Source organism: Aedes albopictus, chromosome 3, assembly GCF_035046485.1.
Source record: "Aedes albopictus strain Foshan chromosome 3, AalbF5, whole genome shotgun sequence".
NCBI classification, from domain to species: Eukaryota; Metazoa; Arthropoda; class Insecta; order Diptera; family Culicidae; genus Aedes; species Aedes albopictus.
Window position 1 is genome coordinate 361,198,584 of NC_085138.1, and position 18,623 is coordinate 361,217,206.

Consider the following 18,623-nt stretch of genomic DNA (forward strand, 5'->3'; position numbering starts at 1 on the left):
TATTTTAGAACATTTATTTTCAAGCCGTCATGAATTGATCTCGCATTTAATTGATTCCAAATAGGTGATAGGTGAAGTCAATGCAAGTTCATAAAATCATCATAAATTGTTGACGAAACAAAGAAATTCAAATTTCAAAGACACAATTTAATTGAAAAAAACTGAACGATAAATTTGTGAAAAAGTACCACTTGTTTTTATGGGATTCAAACCCACGACTTCGTATCGCTACTCTGGTGCGTTAACCAACTAAGGCACAGAACCAGTTACGATTATGTGGAATAAAAAGTCAACCGGGTCCGTCTTTCACAACTTTATTTCTCTTTCGGCTTCAAATTGTTGCTTAAAATTCTTTTCGATGTTGAAAAATTCAGTTGCCAAAAGTTTTGGCGTAATACATCAACCAGTTTCTAAGACTCGGAAATGTTTCTTGTTGCTGCAATCTCCCATCGTAGCTAAGCAATACTCACTAAAACTTCCGCCCTGATGGCTTGAAGGGACGCATTTAGAACCGTTGTGCTAATTGCATTCGACCCGCAATAGTATTAACCTTAGATTTAACTGCAAAGGTGTGAAATTGTATATAACAACGACGGTATGGCATTCCTTCAATCGGGATTGATTGGACACACAGAATATCGTAGTCTTTTATATATTTTATATTCTAAAAACATATCAAGTTCAGAATGTTTGCTTTACTCTCTGAAGAGGGAACGTTTTACGCCGTATGTAGATTTTCCCCACACCTGATCAAATTTCTACATTGAGAAAAAAAAAACAATCACATTTCAATTTCACTGTAATCAACTTAGAAACCGTTTCAAATTTTATATTTCAGTGGGTTTTCATGACTCCAGTGAAACTTGTTTAAAATCTTAGATTTCCGTAAGCTTTTTTGAAGATTTAAAAAAAAATCAAGCCAGATATTTTTTGGAAATTTTTACCAGAGCTTCTTTAAAATTTCTTCGGAGAAGTACTTTAGGAGTTCCACTCAGAATTTCCTGCAGTATCAGCTGAAGCTTTGCTCAAGAATACCTGTTCACATTTCTCCTGGAATTTTCAACAAGGCTTTTTTTTTCAAGAATTCCATCGAATACATTCCCAGGAATTTCTGCAATGGTTTTTTGACAAATTCTTTTCCAATTCCAGGTTTGTAAAGGAAATGTTTAGCAAATGTCTTCGGAAATTCTTCCAAGGATTTGCAGGAAGAGTTACTTCAGTGATTTCTCAAATTTTTTTTTAAGAATTTGTTTCAATGACCCAAATTGCAGCAAAAATTCCCAAGCGATAGCCACAGAAAATTTTACACGGGTTTGCCCCAGAATTTCTTCACACGTTTCTCCAAACAGTCTTTCAAATATTCTTTGAAGTGTTTCTTGAGAAATTCTACCAAGGATTCTTCCAAATTTTTGTCCAAGGATTCCCTTAAAAAGTCTCCGAGGAAGATTTTTATCGTAAATTTTGAAGAGGATTCATCCAGAAAGTCTTGATAACTTCTTCTTTTTCCTCTTCGCGCAACGTCCCTCTGGGACTAAACCTGTTTCTCAGCTGGAATGTGGCATCAGTTTTTTGGAAAATCTTCCAAATAAATTTCAAACAGATTTTTTTTTGTTATTTCTACCAGGACTTCTTTAGATTTTTTCCAAGAGGTTTTGACTCCGAGTTTGCTGCAGATTCATTCGAATATTTGCTGAAGAAAACCTGTTGGATTTTCTCCTGGAATTGCTCCTAGGCTTTTTTTTTCAAGAATTCCAATAAGAACATTTTCAAGAATTTCTCGAATGGTTACAAATAAGAGTTAGACAATTTATTTTTTCATGCCAGGTTTGCTGAACGACATACTCAGTAAATGTCTCCGACAATTCATCCAAAGATTTGTTGGAAGAGTTATTTCGATGATTTCTCAAGTATTTTCTCAAGAATTTGTTCCAAGAGCCCATCCACAACATACTTTAAAAATTGAATCAGAAATTCTCACACGTTAGCTTCCTAAATTTCTCCGAGAATTTGCCGTAGAAATTCTACAAAACATTTGACGTTCATACAAAGATACCTCTCAACATTCTTGCAAATATTCTTTACAGGGTTGGTTCGGGGATTCCACCGCCGATTTTTCCGAATAAACCTCCTAAAAGTTCACCGAACATTACCCCAAGAATTCCTCTTGAAAATTTCCGAGTATTCTTCCAAGGATTCCTTCATGTATTTCTGAAAAGATTTTCCCAAAAAATCCCCATTGAAGCTTTCGGTAATTTTTCCAAAAAAACCCTTCAGAAATATTTTTGCCATTCAAATTTTTTCTTCGAGATCACTCTAACAATGTCTCCATGTTAAATTCTCTTAAAAATTTCCTCAGAAATAGCCGCAAGGATTGTTTTAAAAGCTTCTGCGAGGATTCCTCCAAAGATTTCTTCTGAAATTACTCCAAGGATTCCTTTTGAACCCAACCGACATTTTTGCTGAATAAGAGCTTAAAAGAGCTTTCTTCCGAATGCGTTTACCCCATAAGCTCTTATACAGCTACTTTTGTCAGTAGAAAAAGTTCCCTCCGGAAGCTCTTCCGAGGACATAGATTTACAAATTTCCTGGAGGATTCGTTCCAAGAATGCTCTAAAAATATTTCTAAAACTTCCTACAGAAATACAGCAATTCCCCAATAAATTCTTCCGAGAAATCTTCCTAAAGGCCCGTTTAGACTATCTGATTTGTCGGTCTGATTTGAGTGATTTGAGTGTCCTTTGTTTACGATTTCATACATTTTTTTTCGAGCAGTCACTCAAATCAGACTGACATATCAGATAGGCTAAATGGGCCTTAACATTCCTCTGAAAATTACTGCGGGAATTGCTTCGAAATTTCTTGATAATTACCCTAGAAATTAATCAAACAAGAATCTTCAATAAATTTTTCCGAGAAATCGTCACGAAATTCCTTCGAGATATTCTCCACCAATTTTTACCACTACCAATTCCACGAAAATTTGTTCCTCCAGAAGTACATTAGAGAACTTTTCCAGAAACTCTTCCGAGGATTCCCCTAAACAATCCTCCAATTTCAATAATATTTTTTCTTCGGAAATTGTTCAGCCCTTGAGAAGTTCTTCCGCAGAATTCTCCAGAAATTTCTCCGACGATTCTTTTTTTTTTTTCATTTCTTCCGCCTTAAAATCACTCAGGAGTTCCCCCTGAAATTTCTCCGATGACTTTTTTTGAAATGCGTATGATGATTCTTCTAAAAATGCCTCCATAATTCTAGAACTCTTTGTGGAATTCCTCAAAGGACCACTTATTACACTTAAATTTTTCAAAAAAAAAAAAAAAAATTTAGATTTTTTTAGATTTTCCTCTAGCGGAGGAATTTTGGGATTCCTCCGGAAATTCCTCCAAAAAATATTTTAGAGATTTCTTAAATGCGTCCTCTGAGAACTGTTTCAAGAATACTTCCAAAGTTGCCAATACGAATTCTTCTGGTGACCTTTCCCGAAATCGCCCGTTATTTTTATTTTTAAAATAATGCCGTGAAATCCGGTTAAATGAAGGTTTCCATGAAAGAAGCCACCAAGGAATAACTGTAGGAAATCCTGGAAGCGTTTCTCGGAAAATCTAGGTGGTATGTTCCGGCAAAATTGGAGAAAAGTTTCCTGAAAAAATCAGCCAAACTATGGATGAAACCGAAAAAATCATACTTTTTTTCTGATAAAATTTCGAAAAAAAAAGATTGACGATGGTTTTTTGAAAAAATAAATTTTGGAGGGAACATTTAAAGCAAAAAAAATCTAAAGAAATATCTATATTTTCAAAAGAATTTTGAATTCAATAAATGAAGAATTTTCTTAAACAAACTCAAAGAAAAATGTTCCAGAAAGTTTTTAAAGCAATACCTAAAAAGGAGATTTCTTAAATAAGCGGTGGTAAAAAAATCTATGGAAAACTTTGAAGGTTTTTCGAATGCTTTTTCGTGGTTATTGCAGGCTTGAAGAAACGTTAATGCTTCACTCAACCAATATTTTTGCTGTACAAATTGGAGCTTGATGAAGTATTTTTATCAAAGCGAGCAAATCCTTGATCTGTTATGCAGAAAGAATAAAACATACACTGGCCGTTTTCTATACAAAAGGGTTAAGTGTCAAGTGTGTCTTGATTTCTAGAGCATCGATTGCCCTGAAATTCCAACTGCAGCTCAGAAATAACTAGAAATTTGTGGAGCGAACTTGTTGTGATGGTTATAGCACTTGACTATCACGCCGGCGACCTAGGATCAAATCCCACTCTCGACAAAACCGGCAAAATGTGAGCTCTTCCTATGGAAGGAGTCCCCGGATGAACTATGTAACTTAGGGCTTAAACTATCGCTAATGCAGATAAAAAAAAATGAAATTTTCTTTTACGAAAAGTTCCTGGACTGGATTTTCTAGAACTCGGTCAGAATAACTTTCTCCGGAATTAGGTGAGAATTTCTTCGGATTCGATCAGCATGGGTACGAATCCCATCCGAGATTCGGTTAGAATTTCCCTGAAATTCGGATAGAATTTCTCCGGAGTTCGATGAGAATGCCTCCGGAATTCTTTTCAAAATCCGGTAAGCATTACTCCGGAATTCGGTATGATTGTTATGTGAAAATTCCCTCTGGAGTTTGGTGAGAATTCCCTCCGGAATTTGGTTAGAATTCTCTTCGAAATTCGATGAGAATGCGTCTGAAATTTGATGGGAATTCTCTCCGGAATTCGGTGAGAATTCTCTCCAGATTCGGTAAGATTATTATCCGGAATAAGGTGAAAATTCCTTCCGGAATTCGATGATACTTTCCTCCGGAATGTGGTAAGAATTCTCTCCGAAATTTGGTAATAAATCTTCTTAAACTCGATGAGAATTTCTCCGTAGTTCAGTGAGAATCCGTCCGTAATTTGGCGAGAATTCCCCCGGAATTCGGTGAGAATTCCTCTGAAATTTGATGGGAATTCTCTCCGGAATTCTATAAACATTCCTTCGGAATTCGGTAAGATTATTATCCGGAATAAAGTAAGAATTCCTTCCGGAATTCGGTGAGAATTCCTCTCAAATTCGATAAGAATTCTTTCCGGAATTCGGTGACAAATCTCTCCGGAAATCGATAAGCATTCCTTTGGAATTCGGTAAGATCATTATCCGTAATGAAGTGAGAATTCCTCTAAAATTCGAGGGGAATTCTCTCCGGAATTCGGTGACAAATATCTCCGGAATTCGATAAGCATTCCTTCGGAGTTCGGTAAGATTTTTATCAGGAATAAGGTAAGAATTCCTTCCGGAATTTGGTGAGAATCCTCTCCGAAGAAAATCTGTGATCAATTCGGTGATTTCGGTGAAAATTTCTCCGAAATTCGGAGAGAATTCCCCCGAAATGTGGTAAGAATTCCCCCGGAATTTGGTGAGAATTCCTGCGGTGGTTTGGTGAGCGGTCTTTCGGAACTCGGTGAGATTTTTATTCGGAATAAGCTGAGAATTCCTTCCGGAATTCGGTGAGGATCTCCTCCGGAATTTGGTGATAATTCTCTCCGAAATTCGGTGACAGTTCTTCTTGAATTCAGTGAGAATTTCTCCGGATTTCTGTGAGAATTCACCCGGAATTTGGTAAGAATTCTCTCCGGAATTCAATGAGCATTCCTTCGGAATTCGGTAGCATTATTATCCGGAATAAGGTGAGAATTCCTTCTGGTATTCCGTGAGGATTTCCTCCGGAATTTGGTGACAATTCTCTTTCAAATTCGGTGATAATTCTTCTTAAATTCGTTGATAATTTTCCGAAATTCAGTGAGAATTTCTCCGGAATTCGGTGAGGATTCCTCTAAGGTTTGGTCAGAATTCCCCTGAAATTTGGTGAGAATTCCTCGAGAATTCGATGAGAATTCCTCTGCAATTTGATTCGATGAGCATTCTTCCGGAATTCGGTGAGAATTCATCCGGAATTGCATGAGAATTTTTCCGGAATTCGATAAGCATATTCTCTGGAATTCGGTGAGAACTCCCTTCGGAATTAGGTGAGTATCCCTCTGGAATTCGGTGCAAAATCCATAAGAAATTCGGGGAAAATTTCTTCAGCATTGCGTGAAAGTTTCTCCGGACTTCGGTGAGAATTTCTCCAGAATTCGATGAGCATGCCTCCGGAATTCGGTGTGAATCCCTCTGAAATTTGATGGGAATATTCTCTGGAATGCGATGAGCATTCCATCGGAATTTGGAAAGATTATTATCTGCAATAAGGTGAGAATTCCTTCCGGATTTCGGTGAGAAATCACTCCGAAATTCGGTGATAATTCTTCTTGAACTTGGTGAGAATTCCTCCGTAATTTGGTGAGAATTTCTCCGGAGATTGATGACAATTCCTCCGAAATTCGGTGATAATTCCTCTGAAATTATATGGGAATTCTCTCCGGAACCTGATGAGCATTCTTCTGGAATGCGGTAAGAATTCCCTCCAGAATTCGGTGAGAATTCCTCTGGAATTCGATATGAATTCCCTTCTAAATTCGCTAAGTATCCCTCTGAAATTCGGTGGATGAGCCATCCGGAATTCGATGAGAATTGCTTCAGAACTGCGTGGAAGTTTCTCCGGACTTCGGTGAAAATTTCTCCGGAATTCGTTGCGTTTATCACATCGACTATATGGGCCCTATATATGGGATCCCTGATTCGAATTATTCGCGAAAACAGAGAGGCCAAGCTTGAATGTACGACGGTGAGTGATGAAAGGAACATGGTTGATCTGCTTAGATAAGTCGACTTTCCCACGCGAGTAGCAAAGCAAAAAGTCGCAAAATTGTATAACTTTTTTGAGCAAGGTTCTTTATTATTTTTTTAATTACAATACTGAAGAAGAGCGATTTGGGGGAGTCATAAACGATTTCTGAATGAGCTGTTAAAAAGCCATGTGTTGTTGGGTGTCTGGCGAGTTGTCCGAATGTCGTTTGGCCGAATGTAATTTGGACGAACGCCATTTGGTCAAATGTCATCTGACCGGATGGGTCGTTTGACCGAAAAATAATCAAAAGAATTCAGAGAAGTTTTTTGACACTCTAGCTGCCAGTACGACCATTAAAAATATTCCCTTCTTTCAATCATAGAGTTATACTGATTTAGAGAACAGTGGCATGATCACTCAGGTTCATCATTCACTTTTCGGCCAAACGACATTCGGCCAAATGACCTGGAACCGCTTGATTGAACTTATCTGAGACTCTGAGAGCACTTTTTTAGTTTGCAAATAGCACACTGTCGCCACCAATGGTGTCAATGGTCAAAACTAGCGTCATATACAGATATGACGCCACTTTTGTTTGTCTGTGGGTAGACTGTAGGCTGCCATTGTCAGTTCCATTATTGCCGGACAGACAAACTGCCATAAACGTGCTATAAAAAGATGATTTTTTTTCCCAAGAAAAAAAATCCGCCATGGTCAGCCATTTCGCAACGATTTGTACGTTTGTTAGTTGGAAGCGCGGTCAAGCTCAACCTGTGTCTCACCGCCGGCCGCTGCGCTGAAACCGGCGGCGAGGCTCGACCGCTCGACTCCAACCAATTCGAATTACCATTAACAAGCAATTAAACTGTGCGGTGTGAAATAAAAGCGCTGCGCTCACTCCGGTAGCCGGTCGACCGGACCGAACCGGTGGAATCAGTAAAACATCGCCGACTCCACAATGAAAAAAAGGAAGCGAACGAGTTGATCCCCGAATCAGATCTACGCGCTGTAGATCGCGGGGCGGCTCTTCATCACAATAGCTACGCGCAGCCGCTGCTGGATTATGGCGTCACGCATGAGATCTTGCCCCCCTGCGCGTCTCCACAACCCCTTCAACCACTCATAGAAGAACAGGGGAAGTAATTTCCCATAAATGTTGCCACCGTCCGTCCTGGTCGTCGTCGTATGACGATTATGAGAAGCGCCGAGGTAAAAACCGGAGCGGAGCTTACCACCCGACCCGTAAAGTCGGTGAACTCGTTGAAGGACGATCAGTGCCAGAAGTCTTGCTGCTTCCTCTCTACCTGTTACTACATACTAGGTTGGCTGAGCTAGGCTAAGGGCGAGGGATTCCACCTGACTGTTGTGGCGGCAGCGCACTGCGCGCTGCCCAGCAGCGCAGCGAGGCACAAAGGTCGTCCAACGAGAATATCTTTCGAGGTTCCACTTTATTGCTACTATCGGACATTGGCATCGTGTGTTCGGATCGGACTCGATTCGTCAGGTAGTGCAGTGCAGTGCTGAGCGATGGGAATGCACTTCAAGTGGTAGTTCATGGTCATAGTAAATTATTGCATCGTCGACGATGACTACTCACCACTGCACAAACGCGGGGTGAGTGAGTGGTGCAAGTGACGATCGCCACCGCGCCGCCGGTAGAACGTTGAACCTTTCTGATCAGAACGTCGAAGCCCGGCGCAGGCAGACGGGTAGGCGCAGCTGTGCGTTGACTCGTTGACTCGCAGCACACTCTTACCTCTCTACTCTATTGTGAGGTGCTGCATATGCGTGCGTCGTCGTATGTCTGTGAGAGAATGGCTGTTTTCCTATGGTAATTAGCACCACCGACCGACACAAAACGTTCTCACCCTGAACTAGAACTTGGCCGAAGCCAACCGTCATACCGGCGGAGTAGTAGTAGGTACAATAATGCAGCAGCGTGTCGTAGGTACAACAAACAAGTCACGCACCGGTCCGCAGTGGACCGCAAACTGGAAGTGATGGCGCAGCAGAAGAGATAGAACGTTGACTTTTGGGCAGGGGAGGAACCTCTCGACACCCTGCGTCAGTTGCTAGACGCTTCTTATGACTGTATCAGTCGCTTTTCGATATCGTTGATCGTTAATGTCAAGAATGTACATATTCGATCTTTGGAACGGTTATCGAGGGTTTTTAATTTTTACTTGAAATAGTGAAAGAATTCTTTAAGAACGGAAAGGGGGATGGCTTTCTCAGTCTTTGATTCAAGAACGATTTTTTATCTACATTCCCGGAGGAATTCCTGAAGGAATCCCTAGAAACATTTTTGAAAATTTTCAGGAGAAAGTTCTGAAGGTATCCCTGGAGAAATTCCTGAAAGAATCCCTGGAGGAATTCCTGAAGTAATTTTTGGAGGAATTCCTGAAACAATTTTTGTAGGAATTCCTAAAAGAATTCTTGGAGGAATCTCTGAAAGAATTCCTGGAAGAAGTTCCTGGAAATTCCCGGAAGAATATCTGGAGGAATTTCTGAAATAATCCCTGAGGGAATTCCTGAAGGGATCCCTGGAGTAATTCCTGAAGAAATCAACGGAGCAATTCCTGAAGGAATCTTTGGAGGAATTCTGAAAGGAATCCACGGGGAATTTTTGAAGGAATCCCTGAAGGAATTTCAGAAGGAATCCCTGGAGGAATTCCTGAAGAATTACCTGGAGAAATTCCTGAAGGAATACCTGGAGGAATTCTTGAAGCAATATCTGAAGGAATTCCTGAAGGAAGCCACGGAGGAATTCCTGAAGGAATCCCTGGAGGAATTTCTGAAGGAATCCCTGGAAGAATTTCTGGAGGAATTCCTGAAGGAATCCCTCAAGGAATCCTTGAAGAAATTGCTGAGAGAACCGCTGGTGGAATCCCTGGAAGCATTTCTGAGAATTTTCAGGATGAACTTCTGAAGGAATCCCTGGAGAAGTTCCTGAAAGAATTCTTGGAGGGATTTCTTAAAGAATTCTAAGAGAAATCCCTGTAAGAGTTCCTGGAAGAATTCCTGAAGGAATCCTCAAAAGAAATTCCTGAAAGAATCGCTGGAGGAATTTCTGAAATAATCACTGGAGGAATTCCTGAAGGGATGCCCGGAACACCGTGCCACGCCTAAACCTATGAATGAAAACTTTTTGTACTTTGTATACGTGAAATTCAGCATATAAGTAGCTCCATGTCAAAAATTGAGCTTAATCTATCAACGCAAACCAAAGTTACATCATCCCAAACTTGGCCAATTTGTATGAAAACCGGCGTTTTTCCGATCAATTATGCATCACAGTGTAAGTGGCTTAATTTTTACTGGAATCCCTGGAGGAATTCTTGTAGGAATCCTAGGAGGAATTCCTGAAGGAATCCCTGGAAGAATTTCTGAAGGAATCCCTGGAGGAATTCCTGAAGAAATCCATGGTGCAATTCCGGAAGGAATCCCTAAAAGCATTTTTGAGAATTTTCAGGAGGAACTTCTGAAGGAATCCCTAGAGAAATCCCTGGAAGAATCCCTGGAGGAATTCCTGAAGAAATTTTTGGAATAATTCCTGAAAGAATTCCTGGAGGAATCCATGAAAGAGCCTGGAGGAAGTTCCTGGAAATTCCTGAAAGAATCGCTGGAGGAATTTCTTAAATATTCCCTGGAGGAATTTCTGAAGAAATCCCTCAAGGAAACTTTGGAGAAATTGTTGAGAGAATCGCTGGTGGATTTTCTGAAGCATTTCTGAAAATTTTCAGGAGAAATTCCTGAAGCATTTTTTGAAGGAATTCCTGAAAGAATTATTGGAGGAATTCCTGAAACAATTCTTGGAGGAATCCCTGAAAGAGTTCCTGGAAGAATTCCTGAAAGAATCCTTAAAGGAAATTCCTGAAAGAATCGCTGGAGGAATTTCTTCACTAATACCTGAAGGTATTCCTGAAGAGTTAAGTGTAGAATTAGCATTTAAGTTAAAATACACGTTAATAAAAATTAAAAAAAAAAATAAAAATATTCCTGAAGAAAACCACGGGAGAATTTCTGAAAGAATCCCTGGAAGAATTTCTGAAGGAATCCCTGGAAGAATTCCTGAAGAAATCCCTCAAGGAATCTTTAGAGAAATTGCTGAGAGAATCGCTGGTGGAATCCCTGGAAGCATTTCTGAGAATTCTCAGAAGGAACTTCTGAAGGAATCCCTGGAGAAGTTCCTGAACGAATTCTTGGAGGAATTTCTGAAAGAATTCTTGGTGTCGATGTATCAGCTGAGAGCAACGGTTTTTCTTTAATTTCACTCACTTTATTCTCTTTATTGAGTCCACTTTTTACAGTCTATAGAGTTCACTTTAGGTTTAGGTTATGCACTAATTTAATTTATTTCGATTTCAACACTTATCTAGTTTATTTCTTCTTAATTTCGTTAATTCAATTTTTTCTTAATCTTACACTAATAATTCACAAAGTTTGATTTCGATTCACTCTAACGTAGTCAGTTTCAGCACTTTCGGCGACTCTTCCGGGCAGTAGTAGAAGTAGAAACAAGAGGTCGCGTTCACGTGTAGCAGGTGCTTTTATACTCTGGCAGGGTCCCTCCAGCGGCAGGAAAAGGAAATTAATCCACGACACGTCACCTTGTCAGCTCGGTGAAATGACAGCTCGTTAGACGAGTACTCGTTGTTGTCGATGAACAAGGGATAACCCACTCGGACGATGCTCGATGTTGACGGCTAGGTGGAGCCACTATATTCGTACGCGAACATCCCGGCCCCGTCTGAAATCACCATTTCTGATGACAGTTGGTTGATGCACTCACCACCAGCGAATATCGACGTTGCAGTGTGACGTTTCCATAATCGATTGTTGTTTACTCCTCCGGTTGGTCGCACGGTTGAAGGATGTGCAGAAAATTCACTTGAAAACATAAGACCCGGTAGAGGGTTTTTTCGAAAAACTAAAACATTGGAGAGGTGCTTACCTTCTCCCTAATTCATTAGGGCGTTGTATTTTTATTTGTAGGTGGCTCACATTGGAACTGGAACGCATCGGTGACGTAATTGGTTGAAGCGATGACTCGAAGGTTGATGCTATTTCGTCTCTCGATGTTTGGTGTTTTGCTCTGGTGTTTCTTCGTTGGATAGCGGAATCGGCAATAAACAAATCTTGTTGACGGGACGAGTGTAGCAGCCGTGTGCGGTACGAAGAGTAACTACGCGAGTATTCCCGTCGGAACCAGGATGTAGTTCCTCAATTCTCGCTGTAGGCCAAACCATTGGAGGAGATTTTTCGTCCATCAACAGGACCAGCTGGCCCTTCTGCAGTGCGATAGGCGGATTCAACCACTTTGTTCTTGGCTGCAGAGTGGATAAATATTCCATATGCCATCTCTTCCAAATGATTTGCAGCTTTTTCTGGACTTGCTGCCACTTGGTTAACCGATTGCAAGCTATCTCGGATACATCTGCATCTGGGACGGCCTTCAGTGCGGACCCGACCAGGAAGTGCCCCGGGGTGAGCACTTCGAAATCTGTCGGATCATCAGTCAGCGGTACGATGGGGCGCGAATTTAGGCAACATTCTATTTGCGACAAAAACGTCTCCATGTCGTCGGGAGCAAGTGTGCTTGTGCCAAGAACTCTCACGAAGTGCTTCTGTGCGGATTGTATAGCAGCCTCCCATAGGCCACCGAAATTCGATGCTTTGGGGGGGTTGAAACGCCAGCGAATCCCGTTGCTCGCGCATTCTTCTGCTAGTGCTCTGTGGTGATCCTTATTTCGAATTAGCTGACGTAGCTCGTTAGCTGCGCCGATAAAATTCCGACCGTTGTCGGAATGGATTTCGTTGCAGAGTCCCCGTCGTGACACGAAACGTCTTAGAGCTTGTAGGAACTTCGATGTAGTCAAATCGGCCACCAGCTCTAGGTGGACTGCGCGAGTGGAAAAGCATACAAAAACCGCTACGAATGCCTTTCTGGGAGCGGCGCGACGATGTGGAGGCTGCAGCAGAATCGGACCCCAGTAATCTATACCGGTTATGGAAAATGGTCTGCTCGCTACTACTCGTGAAGCGGGTAACTCCGACATAAATTGCTGCAGTAACTTCGGTCGAGCTCTTGTACAGGTTACACAGTTGTGTACGATATTTTTTGCCAGAGATCTAGCCCCTGCGATCCAGTATCGCAGGCGTAGTATGTTTAGTAGGAGCTGAGGGGCGGCGTGCAGATGTTTTAGATGTAGCGAACGAAGCAAGAGAGTAGACAGGGCATGTTTTCCAGGCAGAATAATTTGGTGTTTACTGTCGAATGGTTGAGATGCTTGATGTATACGACCTCCGATTCTCATCACCCGATCCGTGGAGAGAAATGGATGGAACCAGCGAAGTTTTGATTTGGACGAAATTGGCTGTGATTTTTCTAATGCTTGCCATTCTTCCTTGTAGAATTGCTGCTGAACCAGCCGAACGATGACAGCTTCGGCATCCTGGAGCTCCGTTGTGTTGATGTAAGGGGATACCAGAGACGTTGCCTTGACATTTTGTAGAAACCGGCGACAGTAGGCGACGACACGCAGAAGTTTACTGTAGTTCGAAAATTTGCTCACTAGATCGTCAATGAACGAAGGCTCCACAGTTGCAGTAGTGGCAGATATCGGCAGGTGACGAGTTTCAGGGAGCACAATTTTGCCCGACATGGTAGGTTGGTTGGGCCACAACGCAGGCTCGAGGTGTAGCCATGATGGCCCGTGCCACCACAGGTCATCCTCGAGTATAGTTTCAGCCGATGTACCTCTGGAAATACAGTCCGCTGGGTTGAATTGGCCGGCAACATGATTCCAAGTACCACGCTGCGTTGCCTGTTGAATTTTTGAAACCCGGTTGGCGACAAATGTGGTCCAGGTTGTGGGTTCGGCTTTCAGCCAGCACAGGACGATTGTTGAATCGACCCAAAAGAAGATTTCTTGGAAGTTGTTCAGTGATGCAGCTACCTTCTGAAAAAGTTCCGTTGCCAAAAGAGCTCCACATAACTCCAGGCGGGGGATGCTTTGCTGCTTTAGAGGGGCAACTCTGGATCGAGCCGTTAGCAGTGTGACTTTGATGGTTCCGTTGCAATTAGAAGAGCGAAGATAGCAGCATGCACCGTATGCAAGTTTTGAGGCGTCCGAAAAAAAGTGAAGTTGAATCGAGGTCGGTGTAGGGCAGAGAACCCATCGCTCTATTCTCAATTCATTCAGTCTTGGTAGTTGCTCACAGTAGGCTCGCCAACGCTCCTTGATTGCGGCAGGTAATTCTTCATCCCAGCCCCAAGTTTCTCCATCCTCATGCTTCAACAACCACAGCTCTTGCATGAACAGTTTGGCAACGGTAACAACTGGGCCAACCAAGCCAATCGGGTCAAAAAGTCTTGCGATGTTAGAGAGAACAGATCGCTTGGAGATAGCACAGTCTGGAGAAACAGGAGGAAAGCTGATACGATAGCGGAGGTAATCGGTGGAGGGTTCCCAATACAGTCCTAAGGTTTTGATGCATTGGTCAAAATCGAAGTCTACGCAAGATTGTAGGGCTCGATTATCGGGAGAAACGCCATCAAGAACTGCTGGAATGTTGGAGGCCCATTTGCGTAGAACAAATCCTCCCTTTGACAAAAGCATGTCGAGCTGTTCTCGTAGTTCAATGGCATCCTGTACGCTGTCCGCCCCGGAAAAAAGGTCGTCAACATAGAAGTCCTTTCGTAGTACTTCCGCAGCCGCTGGGAATCCATCCTGTTCATCTTCAGCCAGTTTGTGCAGGACTCTTGTGGCCAGAAAGGGAGCACAAGCTGTCCCATAGGTGACCGTCTTAAGCTCATACGTGTCTAGAGGCTTGTCCGGGGAAGTTCGCCATACGATTCGTTGCAGCGGGGTGTCTCTTTCATCAACCAAAATCTGACGAAACATCTGTTTTATATCAGCTATTAGCATGATTGGATGAGTTCTTGCGCGCATGATGATCGATCTCAGTTCCTCCTGGACGATCGGTCCCACCATGAGTGCGTCATTTAACGACGGTCCTCGGCTGGTCTTACAAGACGCATCAAAAACAACGCGGACCTTTGTTGTCGTGCTTTCCTCGCGGAGCACGGCATGATGTGGCAGATGATAGTTCGGATTAGGCGGTGTTTCGTAGTCGTTAACTTTTCGCATATGTCCTAGGGAACTATACTCATCCATGAAGTTGATATACTGCTGAAACAACTGAGGGCTTTGAGCAATACGTTGTTCCACCATCCGAAATCGTCGTACAGCGGTGCGACGGTTGTCGCCGAGTAGAGTGAGGACATCAGGCTTTATCGGAAGGCGAACGATGTATCGGCCTTGGTCATCTCGTGATACCGTTTGTTGAAAGTGTGATTCGCATGCTGCTTCTTCGATGGAGTGACATGATGACGATACCTTTTCTTCAAGTGTCCAGAATCTTTCCATCATTTCAGTCAATTCGGTGATCGTGGCCACATTAGCGATGAGCGGCCTTCTCGTGGCAGGACAGGGGGTCCTTCCGGAAACTACCCAGCCAAACGTGGAATTGATAAGAGGTGGAAGTGCATCGCCTATGTGAATTCGACCCGATACGTTAAAGATGTCGTAGAAGACGTCTGCTCCTAGAACTAGGTCGATTACGTTGCGCTTGTGGAAAGTTGGGTCCGCCAGTTGTACACCAGGTGGGATGTTCCATGTAGTAGCTTCGATGGAGGCGGATGGTAAGTCCATAGTCAACTTGGGTAGAACCAAACATTCAACGGTGGTGGAATAGTTGCAGACCCTGGATCGTATGTGGGACAGCACAGTAAATTTAGCGTTGACCGTCGACTGACCGATGCCCGAGATGGGGATGGACACTTTTTTCCGGCAAATGCTAACAGATTGGAGGAATCTTTCGGAAACAAAACAGCACTCGCTACCCGAGTCCAAAAGTGCTCTTACGGCATGCTCAGTGCCGTTGTCATCAACGAAGAGGACTACAGCAGTGGCCAGAAGAACTGTGGTTTGTCGTTTCTGCGATGCGGCGTAGGTGGGCATCTCGGTAACGGTCACTGAAGCAGATGTCCGTGGCTGTTCCTCCGGGGTATGCGCTGCTGCTGATTTCGAAGTAGTTGAAGGACTGTTGGTTGTGGTAGTCACCAGCTCTCCGGGACAAAGCTGAGTATGGTGGCGATGTTTACATTTGCGACATGAACTGGAAGACGGACATTCTCGTACCACATGGCCCTTGCGTAGACAGTTTCTACACAATTGAAGACGACGAATTTCCTTCTCCTTATCTTCAACTACCAGTTTGGAAAACGTGGGGCACATATAGAGTGGGTGATGCTCGGAGCATACGAGGCACTTTCTGTCGGTGTTTGCGTGGGTGGCACTGTGGCACGCAGCAGAGCGTTGGGTGGACTTTTTCGGTGGACCGAGCGACGACGACGAGGACGAGGGCGGAGTTTCGACGCCTTTTCCCTGAAGGGTTTGTAGGACGGATACCCTGCGCTGAATGAAGCTGGTAAGGTCCTTAAACGTAACATCGGTCTTGGTTGCAGAATATTCTTCCCAGTCGCGGCGAGTAGTAGCGTCTAGTCGCACGCTGAGCATTCGAATGAGAATAAGATCCCAAAATTCGGTTTTCTCGCCTAACTGATGGAGCACTTTCACGTTAGATTCAAACCGTTCTACTAGGGCATGGAGATCAGGAGCAGACTCTCGTTTCAGGGTTGCGGACTCAAATAGGGCGTTCAGGTACGACTGTTTCAAGCGAGGCTTATTTTGGAAGTGATCCTCGAGCAAACTCCATGCCACATGATAATTAGCAGCAGTGATAGGGATCGTTTGTACCAATTTCAGGGCGTCGCCAGAAAGAGACGCACGAAGATAATAAAACTTTTGTATGTTTGATAATTCCGTTGAAGAGTGAACCAAAGACATATACAAATCGTGGAAGTTGAGCCAATGATCCAAATTTCCACTGAATACTGGCAATTTTATGTCGGGTAGGCGAACATGTGACGACGACGTAAGGCCATGTGCGTGGGTGTGAGAAGTCGGAGAAGCGCATGTCGGTGACAAAGGTGCCGATTTATTAACCGAGAGAAGAAACCCCTTCACCTTGTAGTAAGCTGACTCGTACATGGCCCGTTCCTTCAAATACTCTTCTAAGCCGGCGTCGTCCAATGTCTCCAGCTCGGACTGAACCGTACAGTAGTCAGCCCACAACCTTATCAAGCTCTCCAACCGCACAGGAACTTCCAAGGCATGCAATTCTTCTTCATATTCATCGACGAAGGTTTTGATGAGCCTGAATGATGTCTGCAAGCTCCGTAGGCGTGCCTTAAGGGCCTTCAGTTTTCGTTCGGCAGACATTTCATCGGGTTACGGTGTGGAGATTGATCTGTGGAATCGAAGGCACCGCGCAGCACAAATGGGCACAAAAGTAACTTAGAGGAAATATAATTACCTTTTAGAAGGCAATGAAATGCCTTGAAAGATATAGAAACGCAGCAACCTCTCGAACGTTCCAGAACTTCCAGAAGCGTGGTACGTCGTACTTCCAAATCGGGTGTTCACAGAAGATTTAGGCACCAGATGACCGGAGTTCGTCGGCCAAATCCGGTTCGAAGGACCAGTTGTCGATGTATCAGCTGAGAGCAACGGTTTTTCTTTAATTTCACTCACTTTATTCTCTTTATTGAGTCCACTTTTTACAGTCTATAGAGTTCACTTTAGGTTTAGGTTATGCACTAATTTAATTTATTTCGATTTCAACACTTATCTAGTTTATTTCTTCTTAATTTCGTTAATTCAATTTTTTCTTAATCTTACACTAATAATTCACAAAGTTTGATTTCGATTCACTCTAACGTAGTCAGTTTCAGCACTTTCGGCGACTCTTCCGGGCAGTAGTAGAAGTAGAAACAAGAGGTCGCGTTCACGTGTAGCAGGTGCTTTTATACTCTGGCATGGTCCCTCCAGCGGCAGGAAAAGGAAATTAATCCACGACACGTCACCTTGTCAGCTCGGTGAAATGACAGCTCGTTAGACGAGTACTCGTTGTTGTCGATGAACAAGGGATAACCCACTCGGACGATGCTCGATGTTGACGGCTAGGTGGAGCCACTATATTCGTACGCGAACACTTGGAGAAATCCCTGTAAGAGTTCCTGGAAGAATTCCTAAAGGAATCATCAAAAAAAATTCCTGAAAGAATCGCTGGAGGAATTTCTGAAATAATCCCTGGAGGAATTCCTGAAGGGATCCCCGGAACGCCTTGCCACGCCTAAACCTATAAATGAAAACTTTTTGTACTTCGTATACGTAAAATTCAGCATATAAGTAGCTCCATGTTATAAATTGAGCTTAATCCATCAACGCAAACCAAAGTTACATCATCCTGAACTTGGCCATTTTTATGAAAAACGGCGTTTATCCGATCAATTATGCATCACAGTGTAAGTGGCTTAATTTTTACTGGAATCCCTGGAGGAATTCCTGAAGGAATTCCTGAAGAAATCCACAGTTCAATTCCGGAAGGAATCCCTAGAAGCATTTCCTGAAGGAATGCCTCAAGGAAACTTTGGAGAAATTGTTGAGAGATCGCTGGTGGATTTTCTGAAGCATTTCTGAAAATTCATGAAGGAATCCCTCAAGGAATCTTTGAAGAAATTGCTGAGAGAATCGCTAGGGAAATTCCTGGAAGCATTTCTGAGAATTTTCAGGAGTAACTTCTGAAGGAGTCCCTGGAAAAGTTCCTGAAGGAATTCCTGAAGGGATCCTTGGAAGGAAATTCTGAAGGAATACCTAGAGGAATTCCGGAAAGATCCCTGAAAGAGTTCCTGGAAGAATTTCTGAAGGAATCTTTAAAGGAAAATCCTGAAAGAATCGCTGTAGGAATTTCTGAAATGATACCTGGAGGAATTCCTGAA

At 42.9% G+C, this 18,623-nt stretch overlaps 2 protein-coding genes across 3 annotated transcripts in view; one reads left to right on the forward strand and one right to left on the reverse strand.

The window, feature by feature from the left end:
- LOC109414899 (ecdysone receptor) overlaps nucleotides 1-18,623 on the forward strand; it is a 474,809-nt gene that overhangs the window by 284,826 nt on the left and 171,360 nt on the right. The gene's annotated exons all lie outside the window — the stretch shown is intronic.
- Nucleotides 11,531-17,843, reverse strand: LOC134289514 (uncharacterized). The gene is made up of 2 exons (XM_062855399.1): nucleotides 11,670-17,843; nucleotides 11,531-11,605 (listed from the first exon to the last, which is right to left on the reverse strand). The coding sequence occupies exon 1, from the start codon at nucleotides 17,062-17,064 to the stop codon at nucleotides 11,779-11,781; it is 5,286 nt and encodes a 1,761-aa protein (XP_062711383.1). The 5' UTR covers nucleotides 17,065-17,843; the 3' UTR covers nucleotides 11,531-11,605; nucleotides 11,670-11,778.